Below are 23,434 nucleotides of genomic sequence, written 5' to 3' on the forward strand. Positions count from 1 at the left end.
CACAGTGAACCACACCAATATGGAAGGTGGGTGGAAGAGGTCTCCCAGCAGCTTCTAGGGAAAGGCCACCAAACTGGTGGCCCACCAAGCTCCCACACAGACCTTCCGGATGACTTCCCTGGTGGGTCCCCAGTAGGCCAAATCTCAGAGCCAGTATGTCACCGGGGGCCAAGAGGGTAAATGGACCTGTCCACCATCTGCCCCATCAACAACAGCAGCCACAGGCCTGACCCCCTCTTAGGTGCTGACCCTTGCCATCTCGGCCTAGTGCGAGAGGCTGGGCAGCTCTGTGGAGAAGCACTTTGCCCAGGCCCCTGGCTACACTGGGAAGCGGGTCTGCGTGCTGGTATGCTTTCTTCCAAAGTCCCCGCCAGGCTCCTGGGTGAGGTCCTGACCTGCATCTCTTTCATGGCCACAAGTGTAGGCAACAGCTCCAGGGATATGGCTCAGGACAGGGGGGTCACCAGGGAGTCAGTAGGGAGGGCCAGACCCACCGGGCAGGATGGAAAAGTCCAGCAGCTGTCCCAGGACAGCAGAATTCCCTCCAGCCTAACATTACCCTCACTTCAGCCAGCACCCCCATCGCTTTAGCTCACTGATGCTGAGAAACAGCTCAGGCAGAAGGCAGGGCCGACCATCCAGATATACACACAGTGTGGGTGGGGCAAGGCCTCTCACACGGGAAGGGTTCAGGCCTGTCCTTGTGGGCAGATGGATGCCTACGTCCACCACACATCTGCACCTCCTTGATGAGTGCAGGAACGGAGTGAGGAGCCCAAGCCCAGCAAGTGGCAAGGCTCAGGAAGCATCTGTGGCATGAATGGAAGACAGACAGGGGGAACCTATGCACACAGCTGGGAGGTGACAGGCCCCACACCCGAAGTGGGTAGACAGCATGGCAGGTCAAGGGCATAGCCAGATGCTGGGGTGCTGAGAGTGCAGAATATGAATATGGCTGCATATGTATGAATATGTATGTCATATGTATGAATATGGCTGAGTGAGGCTAGGACTGCAGGGAACTCCAGGGGTACAGGGTGGGCAGGCATTGCAGGTTCATTTGGGACATCTCCTCTTTTATCCCTCTCTCTCCAGCCAGTGGAGGGGACACACCCCCGTGACTCAGCAGCAGGAATGACTCCCAGGCTTGCCCCTGTCCTGGGTCTTCCCTTAGCTCATGCACACTCCAGAGAGGTACAGAGAGGCATCCCAGGTTCTCCACTTGGGGGGTTATACCCCCCTCCAGGACCGAATCACGCACGATGTGCACAGCAGGGAGGATTCAGACCCCCGGGTGTAAACTGCACTGACAGGATGGTGCTCCCACACTCATCTTTCCCCTGGGATCATTCTGGAAGTGTAAACACTCCTGAGACTGATTTAATAGGTCTGAGTGTGGCCCCTGAGCTTTAGAATTTTTGAAAGTCCCCCAGTGACCCTGGGGTACAAGCAGACTAGTCAGCTCCACATGCTTCTACTGGAACCCAAGTCAGCTAAGAAGCCAGAAATAGACCTGTTGACTACCTGGGCCCCTCACAGACACAATGACCCACCCAGTGGGATCCCATGGGTGTTATGTGGGAGACCCTACCTCACCATCCCCTCAGCCAGCTCTTCCCATCCATCCCCAGCTGGGTGGGGATGCTCCAGCATCACTAAACCAACTCCCTCCTCTCTTTATTCAAAAGGTACTTCCTAAGCAGATACAGGCAACAAAGGATGTGGGGTCCAGGGCCCCCAGGAGCGGACAGAGGTGGGTGTGAATCATGTGTCTTCACACAAGCCCTGCAAAGTAAAAACTTTTATTGCTCCCTTTCATGGGTGAACAAACTGAGGATCAACAAGGTGAGATGATTCATCTGAGTGGGACCATAAGGCTTCTCACTCCAAAATCCATTTTTCTTCTTTGCAGCAGGGTGGTTCCCAGAGGAGATGGTACAGGGAGGGGCAAGGGGGTAACAGGAGAGGGGGCAGGAGGTGGACTTGGTCCCTGAGGAACTCAGACAGCCTCACCTGGCAGGTAGACAGGGAAGAGGGAGGAGGCCCAGGAGCACTCAAGCAGGAGCCTGGGAAGGTTGCAGGAGTCCCTGCAAGACAGGGTGGGGCCTCTTGAGGACTGGGGTCCAGGCCAGGAAGAGAGGGTGGGGCCTCCTGGGAACTGGGGTCCAGGCCAGGAGGCAGCGCCCGCCCACCTCTGCCAGCCTATATCTATCAAGCTGTACGCTGCAAGACCAGCCCAGGCCCAAGCCCCTCTGCAGGCCCATCTGTCCCTCACACCACAGGAGGCTGAGGGGCGCTGGCCCACCCTTCCTACTGGGTGGCTTTGGAACTGCATTTCCCCAAGGAGGACTCACACTTGTGGATGCGGGGATCGCTAGGGCTGAGAGGCACCCACACAGGGAACACTGTAGGGCTGTGGTGCTTGTCACCAGCCTCTGCCCACCCATGGCCCCTCCTCTGTGAGGCCCACATCAATCGGAAGCAGCCATCCCATCGCCAGCCGTGAACCCCAGCTGCCCTGGGCAACGTCCAAATGCTAAGCTGCTTTTAGAAAACTGGGAATTCATCCCTGGGCAGGAGGGATTTAGCCAGAATTGGGTGCCATTTAGAGAAGATTACACCCTAATTGCCCCAGTGTCAGCAGACAGGCTTCTGGCCAGCTGCACCCAGGGCTGGCAAAGGTCCCCACAGACCCTAGCTACCCCGCCCAAGGACACAGAAGCCAGTCCTGGGGCCTGGGGACCAGCCCTCATCTTCCATGGCAGCTGGCTGCCCTGACACAAATCTCCATTCAACAGCTTGTAGTCAGGGCAAGAGGGGACAGCTTGGGGGCTCTGCCACGCAGCTGTCCAGACTGCATCTGTTCCAAACGAGGGGAGGATGGCACAGTGGGCACAGCAGCCTGGGCCAGGCTGGGCTGAAAGCCACAGGAGAGCATGGCTGCAGCCCGGGTTTTCTCCTGACTTCATCTCAAACCCTCACCACACTTCTTCACCTTATTAGCACTGTTTTAGAAAGAGACACCAGTAAGGTTCACAGTCAGCAAGTGGCAGGAGAATCTTACGCCATCTCCTCGCAATCCCCAGAGTTCTTCCCACCACAGGATGAACTATGAGGGTGGAGCCTGAGGAGAGGGAACTCTTGTTCAATGCTGGCGGAAATACAAAATGGTATTCGCATTTGGAAGAGTCTGGCAGTTTCTCACAAAGCTAAATACAGTCTTATACAATCCAGCGATCAGACTCTTCAGGTATTTACCCAAATGGTTTGAAAACTTAGGTCTGCACTAGAACTTGTACGTGAATGTTTAAAGCAGCTTTATTCATATTTGCCAAAAAGTAGAAGCAACTAAGATGTCTTTCAATAGGTGAACAGATAAATTGTGGTTCACCCATATAATATTATTGTGATTTAAGAAAAAAAAAGAGCAATCAAGCCATGAAAAAACATGGATAAATCTTAAGTGCATATTGCTAAGTGAAAGAAGCCAGTCTGAAAAGGGCTACATACTGTATGATTCCAATTATGTGACATTCTGGAAAAGGCAAAACCGTAATGATGGTAAAAAGATCAGTGGTTGCCAGAGGTTGACGGGGGTGGATTTAAACAGGTGAAGCATAGGGTTTTTTTTTAAGGCAGTGAAACTATTCTGTATGATCCTGTAATGGTAAATAAATGCCACTGCATTTATAAAAACAAAAAGTGAACCTTAATATTAGTATGTGAATTGTTTTAAAAATTCATTTGGGAGATCAAGGGATCCTGGGCTGGAATGTAGAATGTGACAAAATAATCTAATTGTATTACAAATGTATCAAACAACCTCACTGAAGGGGATGGGGGAATAAAGTACTAACTTAAGTAACTTTTTCTTTCTATTTGTTTTTTTTGAGATAGAGTCGCTCTGTTGCCCAGGCTGGAGTGCAGTGGCGAGATCTCAGCTCACTGCAACCTCTGCCTCTTGGGTTCAAGCAATTCTCCTGCCTCAGCCTCCCAAGTAGGTGGGACTACAGGCACACACCACCAAGCCTGGCTAATTTTTGTATTTTTAGTAGAGATGAGGTTTCACCATGTTGGCCAGGGTGGTTGGTTTGTTGTTGTTGTTGTTGTTGTTGTTGTTGTTGTTGTTGTTGTTGTTTTGAGACAGAGTCTCACTCTGTCCCCCAGGTTGGAATGCAGTGGTACAATCTCGGCTCACTGCAACCTTGGCTTCCTGGGTTCAAGTGATTCTCCTGCCTCAGCCTTCCAAGCAGCTGGGACTGCAGACACCCGGGACCACGCCCGGCTAATTTTTGCATTTTTAGTAGAGACAGGTTTTCGTCATGTTGGCCAGGCTGGCTCCTGACCTCAGGTGATCCATCCTCCTTGGCCTCCCAAAGTGCTAGGATTACAGGTGTGAGCCACTGAGCCCAGCCCTAACTTAAGTGACTTTGGAAATAAGTAGAGTCTATAAGACTAAAGGCAAAAGAATTACACAAAAGCACTGTAACTCTAGTTGACAAAATTGTTTCCCATGGGGACCCAGGTTAACAATTCTGTTACTGCTGTACATGTGAACTGGAATGAAACAATTAAGTTACTGGATGGTGGATGGTGGGAGCCAGGTGTCTCACTGTTGGAGTGGGAGGTTACAGATAAGCAAGGGAAGGTGGTAAGAACAATCTACGTGGTAATGGATTACAGTTCTTACATCAGTATGAACTCATGGTTAACTAAATATACATACAGGTAAATTTATTGACATGTGTATATACATGCGTTAGTATACACTAACTGCATTTTTTTTTTTTTTGAGATGGAGTTTTGCTCCTGTCGCCCAGGCTGGAGTGTAATGATGCGATCTTGGCACACTGCAACCTCCGCCTCCTGGGTTCAAGTGATTCTCCTGCCTCAGCCTCCTGGGTAGCTGGGATTACAGGCGCCCACCACCACGAACAGCTAATTTTTGTATTTTTAGTAGAGACGAGGTTTCCCCATGTTGGCCAGGCTGGTCTCGAACTCCTGACCTCAGGTGATCCACCTGCCTTGGCCTCCCAAAGTGCTGGGATTACAGGCATGAGCCACCATGCCCCATGTTGGCCAGGCTGGTCTCGAACTCCTGACCTCAGGTGATCCACCTGCCTTGGCCTCCCAAAGTGCTGGGATTACAGGCATGAGCCACCACGCCCCATGTTGGCTAGGCTGGTCTCGAACTCCTGACCTCAGGTGATCCACCTGCCTTGGCCTCCCAAAGTGCTGGGATTACAGGCATGAGCCACTGCGCCCAGCCACTAACTAACTGCATGTTCAAAACAATCTCCTTGTTCTGTAGCTGACAGGCCTTATATCAAAGACACCCTAATAGCAATGAGCACACATAGCAACCAGATCTTGGTTTCTAACATCTTTCTCAACTAAAGAAACCAGGGCTTCTTGGGGTAAATAGCTGATTCTAGGACTGAGGGAGGAGAGAGATAAGCCTGCAACATCTTGTAGTGCCAGAAAGGAAGGAAGCACTTTAAAAAAAAAAAAGAGGCACCACGATGTGGTATGTTAAAGGGGGTATAAGAGCCATCTGAAAGAGCTCTCAAGAGCCAAAGCTGGAGCAATTTGAGCAACAAAATGAGGTAATGTTGGATTATAACCCAAAGTATAAAATAAACTTTTATGGGCTGGGCACAGTGGCTCATGCCTGGAATCCCAGCACTTTAGAAGGCCAAGATAGGAGAAGTACGTAAACCAAGGAATTAAAGACGAGCCTGGGCAACATAATGAGACCATGTACCTACTAAAAAAATCAAAAAATTAGCTAGGGGTGGTGGCACATGCTACTGGGGAGACTGAGGTGGAAAGATCACTTGAGCCCAGGAGGTCAAAGTTGCAGTGAGTCACAATCACACCACTACACTCCAGCCTGGGCGACAGAGTGAGACCCCGTCCCAAATAAAATAAATAAAACGAACTTTCATGAGTCTACATTGATATAATAAACAAGTGTGGGAGGGAGGGAAAAGTCTGCCATGCAGAAAAATCGCAAATGATTTATGTAGATAGCACCCTGACCTCAAAGAGGTGGAGCAAACTCCCTACTCAAGGATGGGCTATGCACAGTAATTTCCTTCCCGAGAATACAATATGGACAGGAAGAGAAAGAATAACTTTAGAGTGGCGGTCAGGTGATCAAGGTCAACAGCAGCAGTGACAGGTCATGCTGACAATACACACTCTTGATATGTGATGAGAAGGGCATTTACTTCTGTGATCTTCCTCCCCTAAACCCATAATCCCAATCTAACCACGAGAAAAAACATCAGACAAATTCCAAGTGAAAAACATTCTACTAAACACCTGATCAATCTTCTTGAAAACTGTCAAGGTCATCAAGAACAGGGAAGGTCTGAGAAACTGTCACAGTCAACTGGAGCCTAAGGAGACACAACAACTAAATGTAATGTGATATCCTAGACAATACTTGGGACAGAAAAAGGACATCAGGTAAAAACTAAGGCAATCTGAATAAAGTATTCATAATAATGCCATGATATTGGTTCATCCATTGTAACAAATATACCACACTAATGTACAATGTTATAATAAGGAGGCAGCTGGGTGTGGGGTATACAGCAACTCTGTACTATTTTTCAAATTTTTCTATAAATCTAAAAATGTTCTAAAGTAGTTCATTTTTTAAAATTAATGATAAAAGGGCAGCACAGTTTTCTATTTTATTTTATTTTTTTTGAGACGGAGTCTTGCTCTGTCGCCCAGGCTGGAGTGCAGTGGCGCAATCTCGGCTCACCACAAGCTCCGCCTTCCGGGTTCACATCATTCTCCTGCCTCAGCCTCCTGAGTAGCTGGGACTATAGGCACCCGCCACCATGCCCGGCTAATTTTTTTGTATTTTTAGTAGAGATGGGGTTTCACCGTGTTAGCCGGGATGGTCTCGATCTCCTGACCTCATGATCCGCCTGCCTTGTCCTCCCAAAGTGCTGGGATTACAGGCGTGAGCCACCGTGCCCAGCCGGTAGCACAGTTTTATACACGTTCAATGGCTTAAAGACACATAAGTCTGTAATTCCAGCACCTTGGGAGGCTGAGACAGGCGGATCACGAGGTCAGGAGATCAAGACCATCCCAGCTAACACCGTGAAACCCCGTCACTACTAAAAATACAAAAAAATTAGCCGGGCATGGTGGCGGGTGCCTGTAGTCGGAGCTACTCAGGAGGCTGAGGCAGGAGAATGGCGTGAACCCGGGAGGCGGAGCTTGCAGTAAGCCAAGATCGCGCCACTGCACTCCAGCCTGGGCGAGAGAGCAAGACTACATCTCAAAAAAAAAAAAAAAAAAGACACATAAGTGCTACAATACACATGACACTTTATCTTAAGAAGCCCTGAGGTTTGCCAGTGGGTGTGGTGTCACGGCTGGCAACTCATCAGCTACCTGAGGTGGTAGAAGGTGAGTGTTCTGAAATGGAATGGGAAGCTGTAGGTGCGTGTATCCTGTGTATCCTCACATAGCTCAGGTAGGCCGGGTGCAGGGCTCTGTGTACACTAGTGTTTTTTGAGGAGAAAACTGTACGTAGGCAAATACAAAATTCTCATCGTGTTCAAACTGTTCCCTCATATATCAATCAGTCTGGAACAAATTTACATTTTCAAAAGACGTGTCATAGCAGAACTGTGCTTCACAGAAGTAATAAAATTGGCCTGATCCAATCAGTGAACAGGGAAGTGCAACTTAAACCACAATGAGATGCCATTATCTGTTATGGGAAGTCAGGGACCCCAAACAGAGAGACCGGCTGAAGCCATGGCAGAAGAACATGGATTGTGAAGATTTCATGGACATTTATTAGTTCCCCAAATTAATACTTTTGTAATTTCTTATGCCTGTCTTTACTGCAATCTCTAAACATAAATTGTGAAGATTTCATGGACACTTATCACTTCCCCAATCAATACCCTTGTGATTTCCTATGCCTGTCTTTACTTTAATCTCTTAATCCTGTCAGTTTAGGAGGATGTATATCGCCTCAGGACCCTGTAATAATTGCATTAACTGCACAAATTGTACAGCATGTGTGTTTGAGCAATATGAAATGTGGGCATCTTGAAAAAAAGAACAGGATAACAGCAATTGTTCAGGGAACAAGAGAGATAACGTAAACTCTGACCACCGGTGAGCCGGGCAGAACAGAGCCATATTTCTCTTCTTTCAAAAGCAAATGGGAGAAATATCGCTGAATTCTTTTTCTCAGCATGGAACGTCCCTGCGAAAGAGAATGCACACCTAGGGGTAGGTCTCTGAACTGGCCCCCCTGGGGCACACCTGTCTCTTATGGTCGAGATTAAAGAGGTGAGATAGACTCCAGTTTCCCATAGCGCTCCCAGGCTTATTAGGAAGAGGAAATTCCCGCCTAATAAATTTTGGTCAGACCAGTTGATCTCAAAACCCTGTCTCCTGATAAGATGTTGTCAATAACAATGGTGCCCAAAACTTCATTAGCAATTTTAATTTCGCCTCGGTCCTGTGGTCCTGTGATCTTGCCCTGCCTCCACTTGCCTCATGATATTCTATTACCTTGTAAAGTACTTGATGTCTGTGACCCACACCTATTCGCACACTCCCTCCCCTTTTGAAACTCCCTAATAAAAACTTGCTGGTTTTTGCGGCTTGTGGGGCATCACAGAACCTACTGACATGTGATGTCTCCCCCGGATGCCCAGCTTTAAAATTTCTCTCTTTTGTACTCTGTCCCTTTATTTCTCAAGCTGGCCGACACTTAAGGAAAATGAAAAGAACTTACGTGAATATCGGGGCATGTTCCCCGATAATTATCTTAGGTCACATTTTAGGACACCCAAGGAATCCCCTAGGCTTATGGACATGCTTGTCATCAACCAGCCCTACACCCCAGCATGTTGTGAGGGTGGTACTGAGGGAACATGGGTGTGAGGAAGAAGGGCAGAGCAAAGCGGATGGGGAGCCCAGGCAGCAGGCAACACATGCCTGCAAAGCAGCTGCGTCCCGGGCCTGAGCCCGCCATGATGCTGTCACTAGAGGGAGAAAATGATCCACCTCCAAGGGCGTCAGGAATGCACTGGCCTAAAACAAGGAAACTGAGGCCCAGAGAGGGGAGAGACTGGCTCCAGGTCACAGAAGTCAAGCCAAGAATGGCTGAGTCCACTGCCATGCTAGTAAGAGTATGAGTGGTCCTCACTATGACCTCAGCACCCTCAATGGTAGGACAGTGATAATACCAGTTCCTCCCTTCTGGTTTAGAAGGGCTTGGCATCTACACCCACTAGATGACAACATCACCTCAGGTGGGCAGAGCTCCACAGTAAAGGCTGGGGCGACAGATGAACCAGAATAGGTGATGACAATGCAGCAATGCAAGAGCCAAGCCATGATGCATCAGCTGAAGGAGGCACCCTGGCTACTATTTTTTTTTTTTCTGAGACGGAGTCTCGCTCTGTTGCCCAGGCTGGAGTGCAGTGGCACGATCTCGGCTCACTGCAAGCCCCGCCTCCCGGGTTCATGCCATTCTCCTGCCTCAGCCTCCCAAGTAGCTGGGACTACAGGTGCCTGCCACCACGCCCGGCTAATTTTTTGTATTTTTAGTAGAGACGGGGTTTCACCGTGTTAGCCAGGATGGTCTCGATCTGCTGACCTCGTGATCCACCTGCCTCAGCCTCCCAAAGTGCTGGGATTACAGGCGTGAGCCACGGCGCCCGGCCCCTGGCTAATATTTTAAAAAAGAAAAGAGAGGCCAGGCACAGTGGCTCATGCCTGTAATCCCAGCACTTCGGGAGGCCAAGGCAGGCAGATCATGAGGGCAGGAGTTCAAGACCTGCCTAACAGGATGAAACCCTGTCTCTACTAAAAATACAAAAGTTAGCCAGACGTGGTGGTGCACGCCTGTAATCCCAGCTACTCAGGAGGCTCAGGCAGGAGAATCGCTTGAACCCGGGAGGCAGAGGTTGCAGTGAGCAGACATCGTGCCACTGCACTACAGTCTGGGCAACAGAGTGAGACTCCGTCTCAAAAAAAAAAAAAGGAAATAAAAGAGAAAGACAAGAATAAGGTGTCTGGCAGGGGCAGATAAGGTGGGAATCTCCGCCTACCGGCACCCTCCACAGCATAAAAATAGAGTAGCCAGGGCTAATGCCAGTGCAGTATGAAAGGGGACAGGACAGGCCACACATGGCGCTGTCTTTAAAATGACAAGGTCTGTAATCCTAGCACCTTGCTGGGTCGAGGCAGACTGATTGCCTGAACTCAGGAGTTCCAGACCAGCCTGGGCAACATGGTGAAACCCCGCCTCTACTAAAATACAAAAAATTAGCTGGGTGTGGCAGCGTGCACCTATAGTCCCAGCTACTTTGGAGGCTGAGGTAGGAGAGTTGCTTGAACACAGGAGGCAGAGATTGCAGTGAGCCAAGATCATGCCACTGCACTCCAGCCTGGGCGACAGAACGAGACTGTCTCCAAAAAAAAAAAAAAAAAAAAATTGACAAGGCCTTCAACCAAATGCAACCTGCAGATCCTGCTTGTCTTCTGAAGAAACAAAGTAACTGTAAAATGAAATTTATGAGCCAAACTGGGGAAATCCAAACACTGACTGGACAACAGATGACACTAAAGAATTTTTGTTAGTTTCTTAGGTGTGAAAATTCAACAATGGTTAAGTTTTGTAAGAAAAGATTCTATTTTCTATTAGCTGGGCATGGTGGCAGGCGCCTATAGTCCCAGCTACTGGGGGGGCGGGGGGTGGGGGGCTGAGGCAGGAGAATGGTGTGAACCCAGGAGGCAGAGCTTGCAGTAAGCCGAGATCTCGCCATTGTACTCCAGCCTGGGTGACAGAGTGAGACTCCATCTCAAAAAAAAAAAATAAAAGATTCTATTTTCTTAGCAAAACAACTGATATACTTACAGACACAGCTACACAGGATGAACTGCGGTAAAGAAACAAGACTGGCCACAGCTGCAAACTGCAGGTGCAGGGCAGGAGCATACACGGACTCACTCTATTACTCTCTCCACCTTTGGTTATGTGGAAACATCCAACAAAGAAGGTGGCTTTAAAAAATGAGTAAAGGCTGGGCGCGGTGGCTCACGCCTGTAATCCCAGCACTTTGGGAGGCTGAGGCGAGTGGATCATCTGAGGTCAACAGTTTGAGACCAGCCTGACCAACATGGTGAAACCTCATCTCTACTAAAAATACAAAAATTAGCCGGGTGTGGTGGTGGGCTCCTGTAATCCCAGCTACTCGGGAGGCTGAGGCAGGAGAATTGCTTGAACCTGGAAGGCAGAGTTTGCAGTGAGTGGAGATCGTGCCATTGCACTCCATGCTGGGCAACAGAGCTAGACTCTGTCTCAAATAATAATAATAATATGAATAAATAAATAAATAAGTAAATAATGAGTAAAGCGGCCAGGCGCGGTGGCTCACGCCTGTAATCCCAGCACTTTGGGAGGCTGAGGCAGGCAGATCACCCGAGGTCAGGAGTTCGAGACCAGCCTGGCTAATGTGGAGAAACCTCATCTCTACTAAAAATACAAAAATTAGCCAGGTGTGGTGGCGCGCACCTGTAATCCCAGCTACTCAGGAGGCTGAGGCATGAGAATCACTTGAACTCGGGAAGCACAGGTTACAGTGAGCCAAGATCGAGCTACTGTACTCCAGCCTGGGCAACATAACAAGACTCCGTCTCAAAAAAAAAAAAAAAAAAAAAGGCTGGGCATGGTGGCTCATGCCTGTAATCCCAGCACTTTGGGAGGCCAAAGCAGGCGGATCACCTGAGGTCAGGAGTTCGAGACCAGCCTGACCAACATGGAGAAACCCCGTCTCTACTAAAAATACAAAAAAAATTAGCCGGGCATGGTGGCACATGCCTATAATCCCAGCTACTAGGGAGGCTGAGGCAGGAGAATCGCTGGAACCTGGGAGGCAGAGGTTGCGGTGAGCCAAGATCGCGCCATTGCACTCCAGCCTGGGCAACAAAAGCGAAACTCCGTCTCAAAAAAAAAAGAAAGCAAACTATAGATCAGGCGTGGTAGCTCACATCTCTAATCCCAACACGTTGGGAGGCCAAGGCGGGAGGATCGCTCAAGCCCAGGAGTTCAACAGCAGCCTGGGCAACACAGTGAGACCCTGACTCTACCAAAATAAATAAATAATAATAATAACAAATTAAAAAGTAAAAAGCCAACTATAAAAAGCAAACTGTGACAATTATTTCATATAATAACACAACAGTATAAGTTAGAAGTACCACAGAACCTCTGGATCCACAGAAACCTTCCTGTCTTTATCTACTTGAATTAAACCTGCTTTTATGTATCTCAGAGTAGCAACAAACTAACTTTAACAAAAAACAACTATTACAGATGCACAAAGCCTTTCCCCTGTGTTTGATGGTGTCTTGTACACATCACACACTCACAAGGGAAGAAGAGCTGGCAGAGAGAAACACCCAGTGCTCCCCACATTTGTCCTGCGCCATCTACACAGGTCCTATTGACACTGTTCTCTCCACTTTCTGCTGTTCTTAAAGTGAATGTATGATTTTTTAAAACACAGTAGCTTCTAAAAAAGAAGCTGGGCCCCCAGTGGCCTCCTCCTAACCCTCACCCTGGCCTGCAATGCTCTGAGGGTGGCAAGGGGAGCCTGCCTGCCACTCAGTCCCCATCTCTCCATCCACCTCCCACAGCAGAGCAGAGCCCAGCTTGGGACAGCAGGGTTTGAGCCCAAGGAGGCAGCTAGGCAGCCACATTGGGCCCTCTCCTGCTCCAGAGTTCGGCTTCAGAGGCCACACTCTGAACACTGGACAACACAGGGTCTAAGGCCAATGCTTTACCTGTCAAAGCCTGCATAGTCCTGGCCAGCCCTGGCCACCAGCCACCACCACCTCAAACAGCTGGTGTACTGTCTGAGAAGAAACCAAATCTTTCTTACCCCCGATGTGTGTAACAGTTTCATCTGGTCCACCTATGTGGGGAAGCAGGTCTGACTGACTGGGGGATGCCCAAAACTGACAAAGAAGAAACTGATCTCCTCCCTCAAAGGAAGGGACTGTGGTCCCTAAGTGACAGGGGAGACCTAACAGGAATCCTATATGGACCTGGGCCGGATGCTCAGACACAAGGGCACAGGGACACCACTCCCCGACCTTGGGGGCTCACAGAGCAATGGGCCAAGGTAACAGGCATCATCATTAACCTATCACGGCCCAGACAGTCAGCGGCTCATCCAGGGCCGCAAGCTCCTGGGAGACCAGGCAGGGCCCAGACTCCCCCTGTGGAGTCAGTATGGAGTTCACAGGGACAGACATCATATACAGTCAGTCCTGCTCAGGTGGTGCCAGGCACCCCCAGGGGCCCAGGGGCTCCCAGCACTGGGCCTGGCCTTCCTCTGGATCCACCTGCTAAGCCACAAAGCATGCTCGCTTGGCATCCCCAAAGACGAGCTGCTCCATCACAGCTGTGCCTGCCTTGAATCCCATGGAGGGTGGCCAGGTCCACGCCTCCACATGCTGGCAGGGCTGGCCTGGAGCACACCATCCGCATGCCTAGGGCTGGGCAGATTCCCTGGCCAGGTCCCAGGATGATTGAGATACACAAGTGCCCAGTCGCCAGGCCCTACAGGAAGAAACAGCAGCAGGGCTCGATGTGGGAGTTTCAGACATTTTTAAAAGTGTAAGGGTCCCTAAAGATTCCTTCATGACCCCCTGCCCCATATTCTAAAAGTGGGGAAAGAGAGGCCCGGCGGGGAGAGAGTTGCCCAACAATTAGTGACAACAGTGTAGCCACATGGTCATCATCTTTGGATGCCTATAGCTGCCTCTCCCCAACTGTCAGACCCATCTGTGCTTCAGGTATTCACGGGGCCCCAGCTCCCACCCAAGCCAGGCTTCTTCATACCAACAGCAGACCACTGCCACCACCCAGCCCCCTGAAAGGCCCTTAGGTCTCCCAGAGCCTCCTTGCTCCCAACAGCCTTCTGTTCAGAAATGGACACAACAATGTTCTCAGGGGTTATCAGACGAATGGGAGAATCCCACACTTGCTTTAACCAAGACCAGGACTTTTCCTGCTCTGGAAGCAAACAATCAAAGAGGCTGGGCCTCACCCCCAGTAACTCTGCAGAGGAACCTCCTGGAGGGTCCTCTGCCAATCCCCCTATTACCCTCACTTCCTGCAGCTGCCCAGGTGCTGGGAACAGGGCTCGGCAAGTCCAGAAGGCAGCAGGCAGGGGAATTTTAGAGACACCCAAGCTTGAAGGGCAGGTGGGACTTCTAAGACGAAGGGTGAATGTGGGCACAGGAGAGGTAGGGCAGTCCCAAGCCAGGCTGTAGGGGCCTGAGACAATGCTTGGGGAAGCCCTTGGGAGGTGGCAATGGAAGCCACTTGAGACTGAGCAGGGACAAGGACAAGAATGGGGAGAAGCTGCAGGTGCAGCAGCAAGGAGACAGAGACCTGAGTGAGGCATGAGATTCAGTCCGCAGAAGACCTACGAAGCACTTGCTGCGTGTTGGGTGCTGTGCCCAGTCCAACACCCAATTCCACCCACGTGCACCTCTCAGACAAGGGCAATGGTGCTCCAGAGCTTGACACTATGGCACCAAGGTGGCACACCAAGGCAGTGAGGGTGTCCAGACCTCCTCTCTGAGCCTGAGCTCAGGTGGAGTCAAGACTGTTCTCAGACCTCCCCCATTACCCTCCCCTGACCATGAGGACCACATGGGCACCTAGCCTTAGCCCACCTAGCTACAGTCCCTGCCTGTGCCCTGAAGGCAGGAGCTGCCACCTCAGCACACCTGTCCTCTTAAAGCTACAGCTAAGAACACAGAACAAAGTGTCTCACGGCCACGCAGGACCAGGAACACCAGGTTGCTGACCAAAGCCCATCTAATTCTCTTCCCCACCATTCCAGGGAGAGGAAGGGAAAGGGCACAGTGGGAACGGGGACAGATATGGTCTTAACTGAGTCAGGCTCAAGAAATCACTAGCAGAATGATTAGGCAAAATCAACCAGGGGGCACCCACCTCACTTGTGGTCTCAGCCAGCACCGTGCTATGTTGTCAGCAGGACACAGACACTTCCCCCATCCCATGAGAAAGGCAACAGGACTGGCACTGTCTCCCATTCATCACCACAAGACCCTCCTCAGCTCTGATCAGAAACCCACACACTGGGACCAGCAGGCCAGCGTCTTTCCCTCAACGATCCTATTATCTACAAATGCAGGGCAGAACTACAAGCAACTCCATTTGGAGCACAATTTATTAGTAACTAAATGCACTTTAGTTCAAGAAATAAAGTTTTTTTAAAGAATTAAGGCGGTACACCGCTCTACAGGAGAAAAAAAACCCCACAATTATTGTCTCCTTAAATCTTGTGTTTTTTTTAAATGAAGAGTTAATATTTTCAACTATAATACTGGCCATAATTAAATAGGTTAGCAAGAGCCTGTGTTGGCATGGGTGTGAGGAACAGGCATGCTGTTGATGGGGGGGTGAACTGGTACAAACTTTCTGGCAACATCTACTGAAACTGAAACGCTGATGCACATTCCTCTAGACTCTGCTAGAGACCGAGCAGAAACATTCTTATCCCACCTTACAAAGGAGAACTAGATTCAGAACAGAGCAGTAATTTGTCCAAGGCCATGTGGCCAGTACATGGAAGCCAGGTGGTGACAAAAAACAAGCAAGCAGACGCCTAAAGAGTACCCACAGAAACAGATATACCCTCTTCCTGATTCTGCTAGGGACTCACCCTCCAGATACATGCCACGAAAATGCCAAGATTCTTCACTGTGCCAAAACGTTTGTGTCAGAATAGCAAAGACCTGACAAATGAAGGGCACCAAAGTGGGGACAAGTTAGGTCAGCGACAACTCCTTCTCACAGAGGACACTGCCAAACCCAAGCTGTGGACAGAGACAGGGACTGTAGAGGCTGCCCAGGAGCGGCTCACGATGCACTTGGTAGGAGAAAGAGGGCTGTTTCTCTGTGTGCAGAGGGAAAAGCGCCCTAACAGATAGTGCTGCCTGCTGGAGAGGGTGAGCCCCGCTACAGGAGACCAGAAACTGGCTGAGTCCACTCCCACTCCATATTCTCAGAGCCCCCGGCCTCCCTATCACACGCCCCACCCTAAGATGGGGACTCTTGCAAGAGCAGCTGCATCTCACCCCTCTTGTAGCTCCAGCGCCACTGGAGCATGCATTGCAGAAGGTGCCAATACCTGCTGACAGACAACAGAATCGAGTCCTGAGGGCGATGGGGGAGGACCCAGCTCCTGCTGGCCCAGGGTCAGCCATTAACTGGTACTAACTGAGCACCTGCTCTGCCCAGACATCTAAGCATCTGCTTGGATTCATTCTCTGCTCTCCACAGACGGGTCTCCTCAGACACGGGGGAGGCAAGGAAGGCTGCAAATGGTTTAGGCACCTGTCTGGGCTGACTGGGAGCAGAGGTGCCAGGTGATAAGCCTGGAAACCAAGAGCCAAGGGCTCATCAGGACACACTCAAGTGGGGGATGGGAGCACACCACCAGGCTATACTCCTGACCGCACACCAGTCCTTTCCAAATACATGACCCTCACAACAATCCTTTCTGGGCACGCAGTACTGCACTCCCATTTTGCAGAGGGGGAAACTAAGACTCACGGAGGGCCTCTACCCAAAGCCACATCACTAGCAAGGGGCACAGCCTGGATCCAAACCCTGGTGTATCCTCCCAGAAAGCAATTCCTGCAAACAACGCTATGGAGTCAGGGAAGGGGAGAAGAGAAGCTGGGGAAGGACTGTCCAAGACTCCCGCTGCCCTGCCACCTGGAGACCCTCGACCAGCCTGGTGGTCTAACCTACTCTCCCCGCAGTGGGAATGACACAGACCACTGAGGTCTCCGTCCAAGAGGAACACAGCAAGCCACAGCGAGGGGAAGGGCCCGAGAAGGGGGGCTGGACAGGAAGTGGGCCAGGGAAGTCATGCTAGCTGGTGGGAGCGCAATCCCGGCCATGAGGACACAGCGCTGGGCCTGGGGCAAGGGTACTGGGGGACCCATGCCAGGGGCAACCTCCACGTGCAACCCCGAGGCCCTACTCACTTAGGCCGCTGTCCACGACCTTTCCCCACCTCGGAGGCACTCATGAAAGAAGCAGAAACGCTCCGAAAGTAGCCGCGCCCAGAGAGGGGAAGTGATTTCTCTGAAGGTGACAGAGCCGCAGCCACCCAGACCCAGGCCCACCCTCGGCCTCTCCCAGCGGGTCACCAGCATCCGTGGCCTCAGCTCCCGGCTCAGCCACTGCCCTCCCAACCCCACCCCACACTCAGACACACCCGGAACAGCGACCACCGCAAAGCATCAGCCCTTACGAAGCCCCGCCCCGCCGGGGCCGCCCAGGTCCGCACAGAAGCAGGCGGGCAGCTGCAGGAGGCGACAGGGCGCCCGGACCCCTGCGTTAGCGGCGTCTGCAACGGCCGCGGCACCGGCCTGCTAGCCAAGGCCGGGCCCACTCCCACATACTGCCCGGGTCCCCGGCTCTGGGCCCGTGCCCCCTCCGCCCCCGCGGCCCACCCCTGCCGGCCCCCGCTTGGCAAGCTGACCTTGGCCGCCCTGGTGCCAGGGACGACGCCCACAGGCCCCGGCGCCGGGCGGGGGTCGCGGGGCAGGGCGGCTCGGCTCACCTCCTTGAGCTGCTCCATCTCGCTGCGGATAGCCTCATAGTCCACCTCGAGCTCCTCGAACTGCAGCTTGAGCTGGTGCTTCTCCTCGAGCACCGCCAGCCCGTACTCGGCCGCCTGGATCTTCTCACGCGTGGTCTCGGCCAGCTCATGGGACAGCCGCTTCACCTCGGCGCGCAGCCACTCCGGCTGCGCCTCCATCACCAGCCGCGCGTACTCCTCCTCCTCCGACGGCGCCGACATGGTGGCCGAGGGCTGAGCCGGCTCCCACTGAGGCTCTCGCAGGCCGGGCCCTCCTCAGCCGCCGCCACCGCTGCCGCCGCCCTGCCCCGACGGCCGCCCGCCCGCCCGCGCCGCCGCACGGCTCCTCCCCTCCAGCGCGCGGGGCCCGCTGGGGGCTGGAGTCCTGCCCGCGCTCCGACCACAAGGTCCATCATGCCCGGCGCCCGCCCGGCCCCCGGCTATGATTGGCCCATGCTCTGTGAGGGGCGGGCCCTCGGGCGCAGCCACTGACGCCAATGTGGCCCAGGTGACTGTGGGGACAGTAGTCCCGCTAGCGCACCGACTACAAAGCCCGTCCAGCCCCGCGCCCACCCGTCCCCGTCCGTGATTGGCCTGCGCCGCCAGCGTCGAGCCGGATGTACCGGCGCCTTGCAGTCCCCTGGACGGCGGTCGAGTGGGCGCGGCCCCGCGGCCTTCCCCACATTCAGAGCCGGGGACACTGCTCGGTCGCCGGGCCTCGCGCTCCCCTGTGCCTCTGGCAGCCGGCGGCCACGCGGGGTGGCAAGACGGCTGCCGGGAGAACCCCCAGGGGGAGGCGGGTGCGGGGCGGCGGGACTGGGCTCCCGACCGTGGGACGAACAACGCGGACAGAGCCCGGGAGGCCACGAGCTAGAAGCGCACCCGAGAGCGCGGGTGAACGGCTGCTGCTGGAAACCCGGGGACGGTGTGACGCATGCTCTGTGCAGACGTCTGGGGGCGGGAGGAGGACAGGCCAGCAGGGGGCGCCCAGGGGCCAGCGGGAACCTCAGCACCGCCCCTCAGTCCTTCAAGGTCTATTTCTTGGGAATAAAGACATTTCCATTAATACAGGGTCATAAACGTGGTAAATATAATTGTTGTCTCCGCATCTATTTTTAGGCCTGACTTAAGTTGTTTGAAAGCCAGTCGTACCCTTCGCCTTGGCGTAGGTAACACTTCTCCGTATATGGTGGTGTGTGAGATAACTCGTTTATTCTTTATCTCATTGACCTAAAGCGGCAACACACCCCACAGCCGCTGATCGCCGTAGCACCTAATGGCCAGTATCAGTGCAAATGAGTTCACCCTTCCCTCGTATTTTCTTTAGCCAGTCCAGAGGCCCCAAGGGAAATCCTAAAGGATGATTCCCATGGACCCTAGCACAGCCATAGTCCCTTCCTTCCCACCGTCTCTCACTGCACCTCCCCATCTGCTTGTCCGCCTCTCTTAGGCATCCCTAACCTCTCCGGGACCTAAGAATAATAAATTCCTTCTGTTTTGTACCTTTTAATTTTACTTTCTCATTGTATCTCACCTGAACCCCACACCCATTCGGTTCTCCTAGAGAGTGGCTATCTTGGCTTATGGTCACTCTCCCTCAAGACCAAATTAGAAAGAAGCCATGACAGCAGAAATCACAGCACACAGGGTACTGACACTATCTAATGCACAGTCCACACTCTAATTGCACGAGGGCCCAACACCATACTGGAGAGTTTCAGTATTGTTTTTGTGGTCCAGGATCCAGTTGCATTCAGTCGTCAGGTTTCCTGAGTCTCCTTTGATTGACCTTTCTGAGGAGTGCAGTGCACACTGGTATATGCTCATGGGGTGATGAGGTGATGCGTTTCTGGCAGGACTGTCACTGAGGTGTTGCTGGGTTTTCAGAGCACCAGCCGGGAGGTATGTGATGTCGATTTGCATTTCTCTGATTGATGTTGGGTTTTTCTTTGGTAATTAGTGTCATGAGTGAAGACTTTGCAACCATAGATATAGCCTATGACTCCTCAAACCTTGACCCACTGGTTTTGGCATTCATGACTACTTCTTGCCTGAAATAATTATTACCATACTGGCTGCTTTTTTTTTTTTTTTTTTTTTTTTTTTGAGACAGAGTCTCGCTCTGTCCCCAGGCTGGAGTGCAGTGATGCAATTTCGGCTCACTGCAACCTCTGCTTCCTGGGTTCGAGTGATTCTGCCTCAGCCTCCCGAGTAGCTGGGACTACAGGCGCATGCCACCATGCCCTGCTAATTTTTTTTTCTTTTTTTTTTTTAAGTAGAGACTGGGTTTCACCATGTTGGCCAGGATGGTCTCGATCTCTTGACCTCGTGATCTGCCTGCCTCGGCCTCCCAAAGTGTTAAGATTACAGGCATGAGCGACCGCGACCGGCCATACTGGCTGCTTTTCTATTTCCATTAGTCCTTCTCCATTTATGAGTTGCCTTTGTACTGTGAGGCACCTATACCTTCTCATCTATTCTCTTCTCTGTCATTCATTAGCAGTATGGATCCATGGATTCTTATTTTACTCCATGGGTTACAATCCATTACTTTCCTTACTTGCTTTGATGCTCAAATGGTAGCAGATTTGGCCCGTGGGAGCTCCTCCAAGCTGGCTCCATGTCTTCAAAACATCGTAATTTGTTATTATTGTTATTACTTCCTTGATGTCTGATGCAAATTGTTCCAAGATCATCTTGTGCTCTCCATGTCCCAGACCTGAAATCAGTCATTTCCCCAAGGAGCCCTGATTCTTTTTAGTGTTTTGTTTGTCTGAGGAGAATGTGTCATAGATTGGCTTGTGAAATTAACTAATTTTAAGGAGTTCAGTTGTAGTAGGAATAGGAAGACCAACCTTCCTGGCTTACCTGGGACTGTCTTGGGCTGGGCAAATTGTTAACTGTAAGTGGGAGAGCTCCCAGTGTAAAGAAGGAGCAAGACTTGTTTGAGTGTGTACTTAGCAAGGGAGGGACTGATGCCCCACAGTGACTTGCCCAAGGTCACACAGCCTCAGGGCAACACCTGCACCTGATCCAGGCTGATCTGACTCGAACCTCCCCACCCCCACCCATACGTTGCTGTGGGGCAGGTCTGAGGAGGAAGGAAGACCATGGGAGTCCCACGCAGGGACTGACCATGGCGCTTTGAACTTGGAGACAGGTGGTGGTGGAAGGGAGGCCAGGGAAGGTTTCAGGAACATTCTGTTACAGGTAGGGACTCTCCTAGGTGCTGGGGGCAGAGGGTCTGTCACTACCCTTGTGGTCTTCCTTCTGGCAGGAGGGACAGCTCTGGGTGAGAGTCGCAATGTGTGATGGGGTGGGGTGGATCGGGAAAGGCTTCCCTGAGAAGACACCTGAGGGAGACCCAGAGGATGCACAGGAACTGGCCAGCCCAAGGCTGCAGGAATAGGGGGCTTGCAAAGATAAGAGAAGCAGGGTGATCCTGGCAGCAGATAATGAGCCACCTCTTACTGAGCTCTGCATATGTTCCCAACATTGCCAGGTATGTGACATACATCTTCTCATTCAATCTTCACAATACCCTGAGGGGTAGAAATGATGCCACCTTCTCCTCAAGTCTCTCTGTCTCTGGCCAGACTCTTCTCCAAAGTTACACCATCAAGCTGTCACTCTGAAGTCAAGCCGCTTCTCTCCAACATCCAGCCATAGTCCCCGACATCCAGCTGCTTCTCCTGCTGGCTGAGCCTGGGGTCCTTATAGGCAAAGGATGGGGCAGGGCAGGGCCATGGGTGGTTTAGGAAACGGCGACATTTGAGTGGGAAACAGGGATATAAGTTCTTATTTTGGGCTGCGGTTTCAGGCCTTTCAGCTTGACGGTGAGGCTTCACCAGGGACCCGCCCTTTTCTACCTGGAATTTCTCTGCCCCTGTCCCTATCACCTGGACCATTACCGTCACCCTCTCACTGCCTCCTTGCCTCCTCCTTCCCCTAGGCTTCTCTCACAGCAGGGCAGCCAAGAGTTTCCTTAGACCCAAGTCAGGTCCCACTCCCACTCTGCTCAAAACCCAACCAAAGTCAAAGCCACATCATCACAGCTACCTCCAAGGCCCTGCACGCTCAAGTGTGGCCCTTCCTCAACCTCTTCCTTCCCCTCTCCTCTTGTGTAGCTCTTGTAAACCAAAAAGTATCTGAGACAAATCTTAATCAACTCAGAAAGTTTATTTTGCCAAGGTTAAAGATGCATCCATGACACAGCCTTCGGAGATCCTGATGACATGTGCCCAAGGTGGTCAAGGTACAGCTTGCTTTTATACATTTTTGGGAGACATAATGTCAGAGACATTTGAACCAGAGCAACTCCATCTCAAATAGGGGCTGAGTAAAATAAGGCTGAGACCTACTGGGCAGCATTCCCAGGAAGTTAGGCATTCTAAGTCACAGGATGAGATAGGAGGTCGGCACAAGATAAAGGTCACAAAGACCGTGCTGATAAAACAGGTTGCAGTAAAGAAGCCAGACCAGGCTGGGCACGGTGGCTCACGCCTTTAATCCCAGCACTTTGGGAGGCTGAGGCGGGCAGATGACCTGAGGTCAGGAGTGGGAGACCAACCTGGCCACCATGGTGAAACCCCGTCACTACTAAAAAAATACAAAAATTAGCCGGGAGTGGTGGCGGGTGCCTGTAATCCCAGCTACTCGGGAGGCTGAGGCAGGAGAATTGCTTGAACCCGAGAGGCAGAGTTTGCAGTGAGCCAAGATCATGCCACCACACTCCAGCCTGGGTGACAGAATGCGACTCTGCCTCAAAAAAAAAAAAAGAAGGCAGACAAAACCCACCAAAACCAAGATGGCAATAAAAGTGACCTCTAGACATTCTCACTGCTCATAATGTGCTAGTTATAATGCATTAGCATGCTAAGACACTCACACCAGCGCCATGACAGTTTACAAATGCCATGCCAATGTCAGGAAGTTACCCTATATGGTCTAACAAGGGGATGAACCCTCAGTTCTGCAAAGTGCCTACCACTTCCCCAGAAAACTCATGAATAATCTACCCTGCTTTAGCATATCATCAAGAAATGACTATAAGTATCCTTAGTCAAGCAGCCCATGATGCTGCTCTGCCTATGGAGTAGCCACTCTTTATTCCTTTACTTTCCTAATAAACTTGCTTTCACTTTACTCTATGGAGTCACCCAGAATTCTTTTTTGCACGAAGTCCAGGAACCCTCTTTTGGGGTCTGGATCAGAACCCCTTTCCAGTAACAGTGATACATCAATCAATACATGTAAGATTTACATTGGTTCCATCTAGAAGGGCGGGACAACTTGAAGTGTACAAGGGGTGGGGGGTCTTCCAGGTCTTAGGTAGATTTAAACATATTCTGACTGCAATGGTTGAAAAAGTTATTTATTATCAGTAGAAAGGAATGTCTGGTTTATCTTCAGGGGTTGTAAAGGCTGAGGTTTTATCATGCATATGAAACCTTTAAATAGCAGGCTTTAGATATACTAGACTGTAAATGTTTCTTATCAGACTTAAAGTTTGTGTTGATGTAAAATAAACCCTGGACATGTCCAACCCCCACTTCATGTCATGGCCTGAACAGGTTAGTCTTTCAAGTTAAATTTTAGAATGCCCTGGCTGAGGAGGAGGTTCATTCAGATGGTTGGGCGTGCCTTCAAATTTTATTTTTGGTTACACCCTCATGGCTGTAGGCTGCAGACTCCCTTCCCTGGTTCTATTTCCCTCCCTCTGTTGCATACTGTAT

General features: G+C 51.3%; 1 protein-coding gene across 3 annotated transcripts in view; it reads right to left on the reverse strand.

Moving 5' to 3' along the window:
• Positions 1 to 18,029, reverse strand: part of BICD2 (BICD cargo adaptor 2) — a 56,844-nt gene extending 38,815 nt beyond the window's left edge. For 2 of the 3 annotated variants that reach the window (XM_031014678.3, XM_031014677.3), the window contains exon 1: positions 17,682 to 18,029. In XM_031014678.3, the coding sequence (XP_030870538.2) occupies positions 17,682 to 17,921 (240 nt within the window). In that variant the 5' untranslated portion in view covers positions 17,922 to 18,029. Of the gene's footprint in view, positions 1 to 17,600 lie in introns of all 3 variants that reach the window. The other variant, XM_063696560.1, reaches the window with a different exon arrangement.
• Positions 18,030 to 23,434: the final 5,405 nt, after the last annotated feature.

Source organism: Gorilla gorilla, chromosome 13 (assembly GCF_029281585.2).
Source record: "Gorilla gorilla gorilla isolate KB3781 chromosome 13, NHGRI_mGorGor1-v2.1_pri, whole genome shotgun sequence".
Lineage (NCBI taxonomy): Eukaryota > Metazoa > Chordata > Mammalia > Primates > Hominidae > Gorilla > Gorilla gorilla.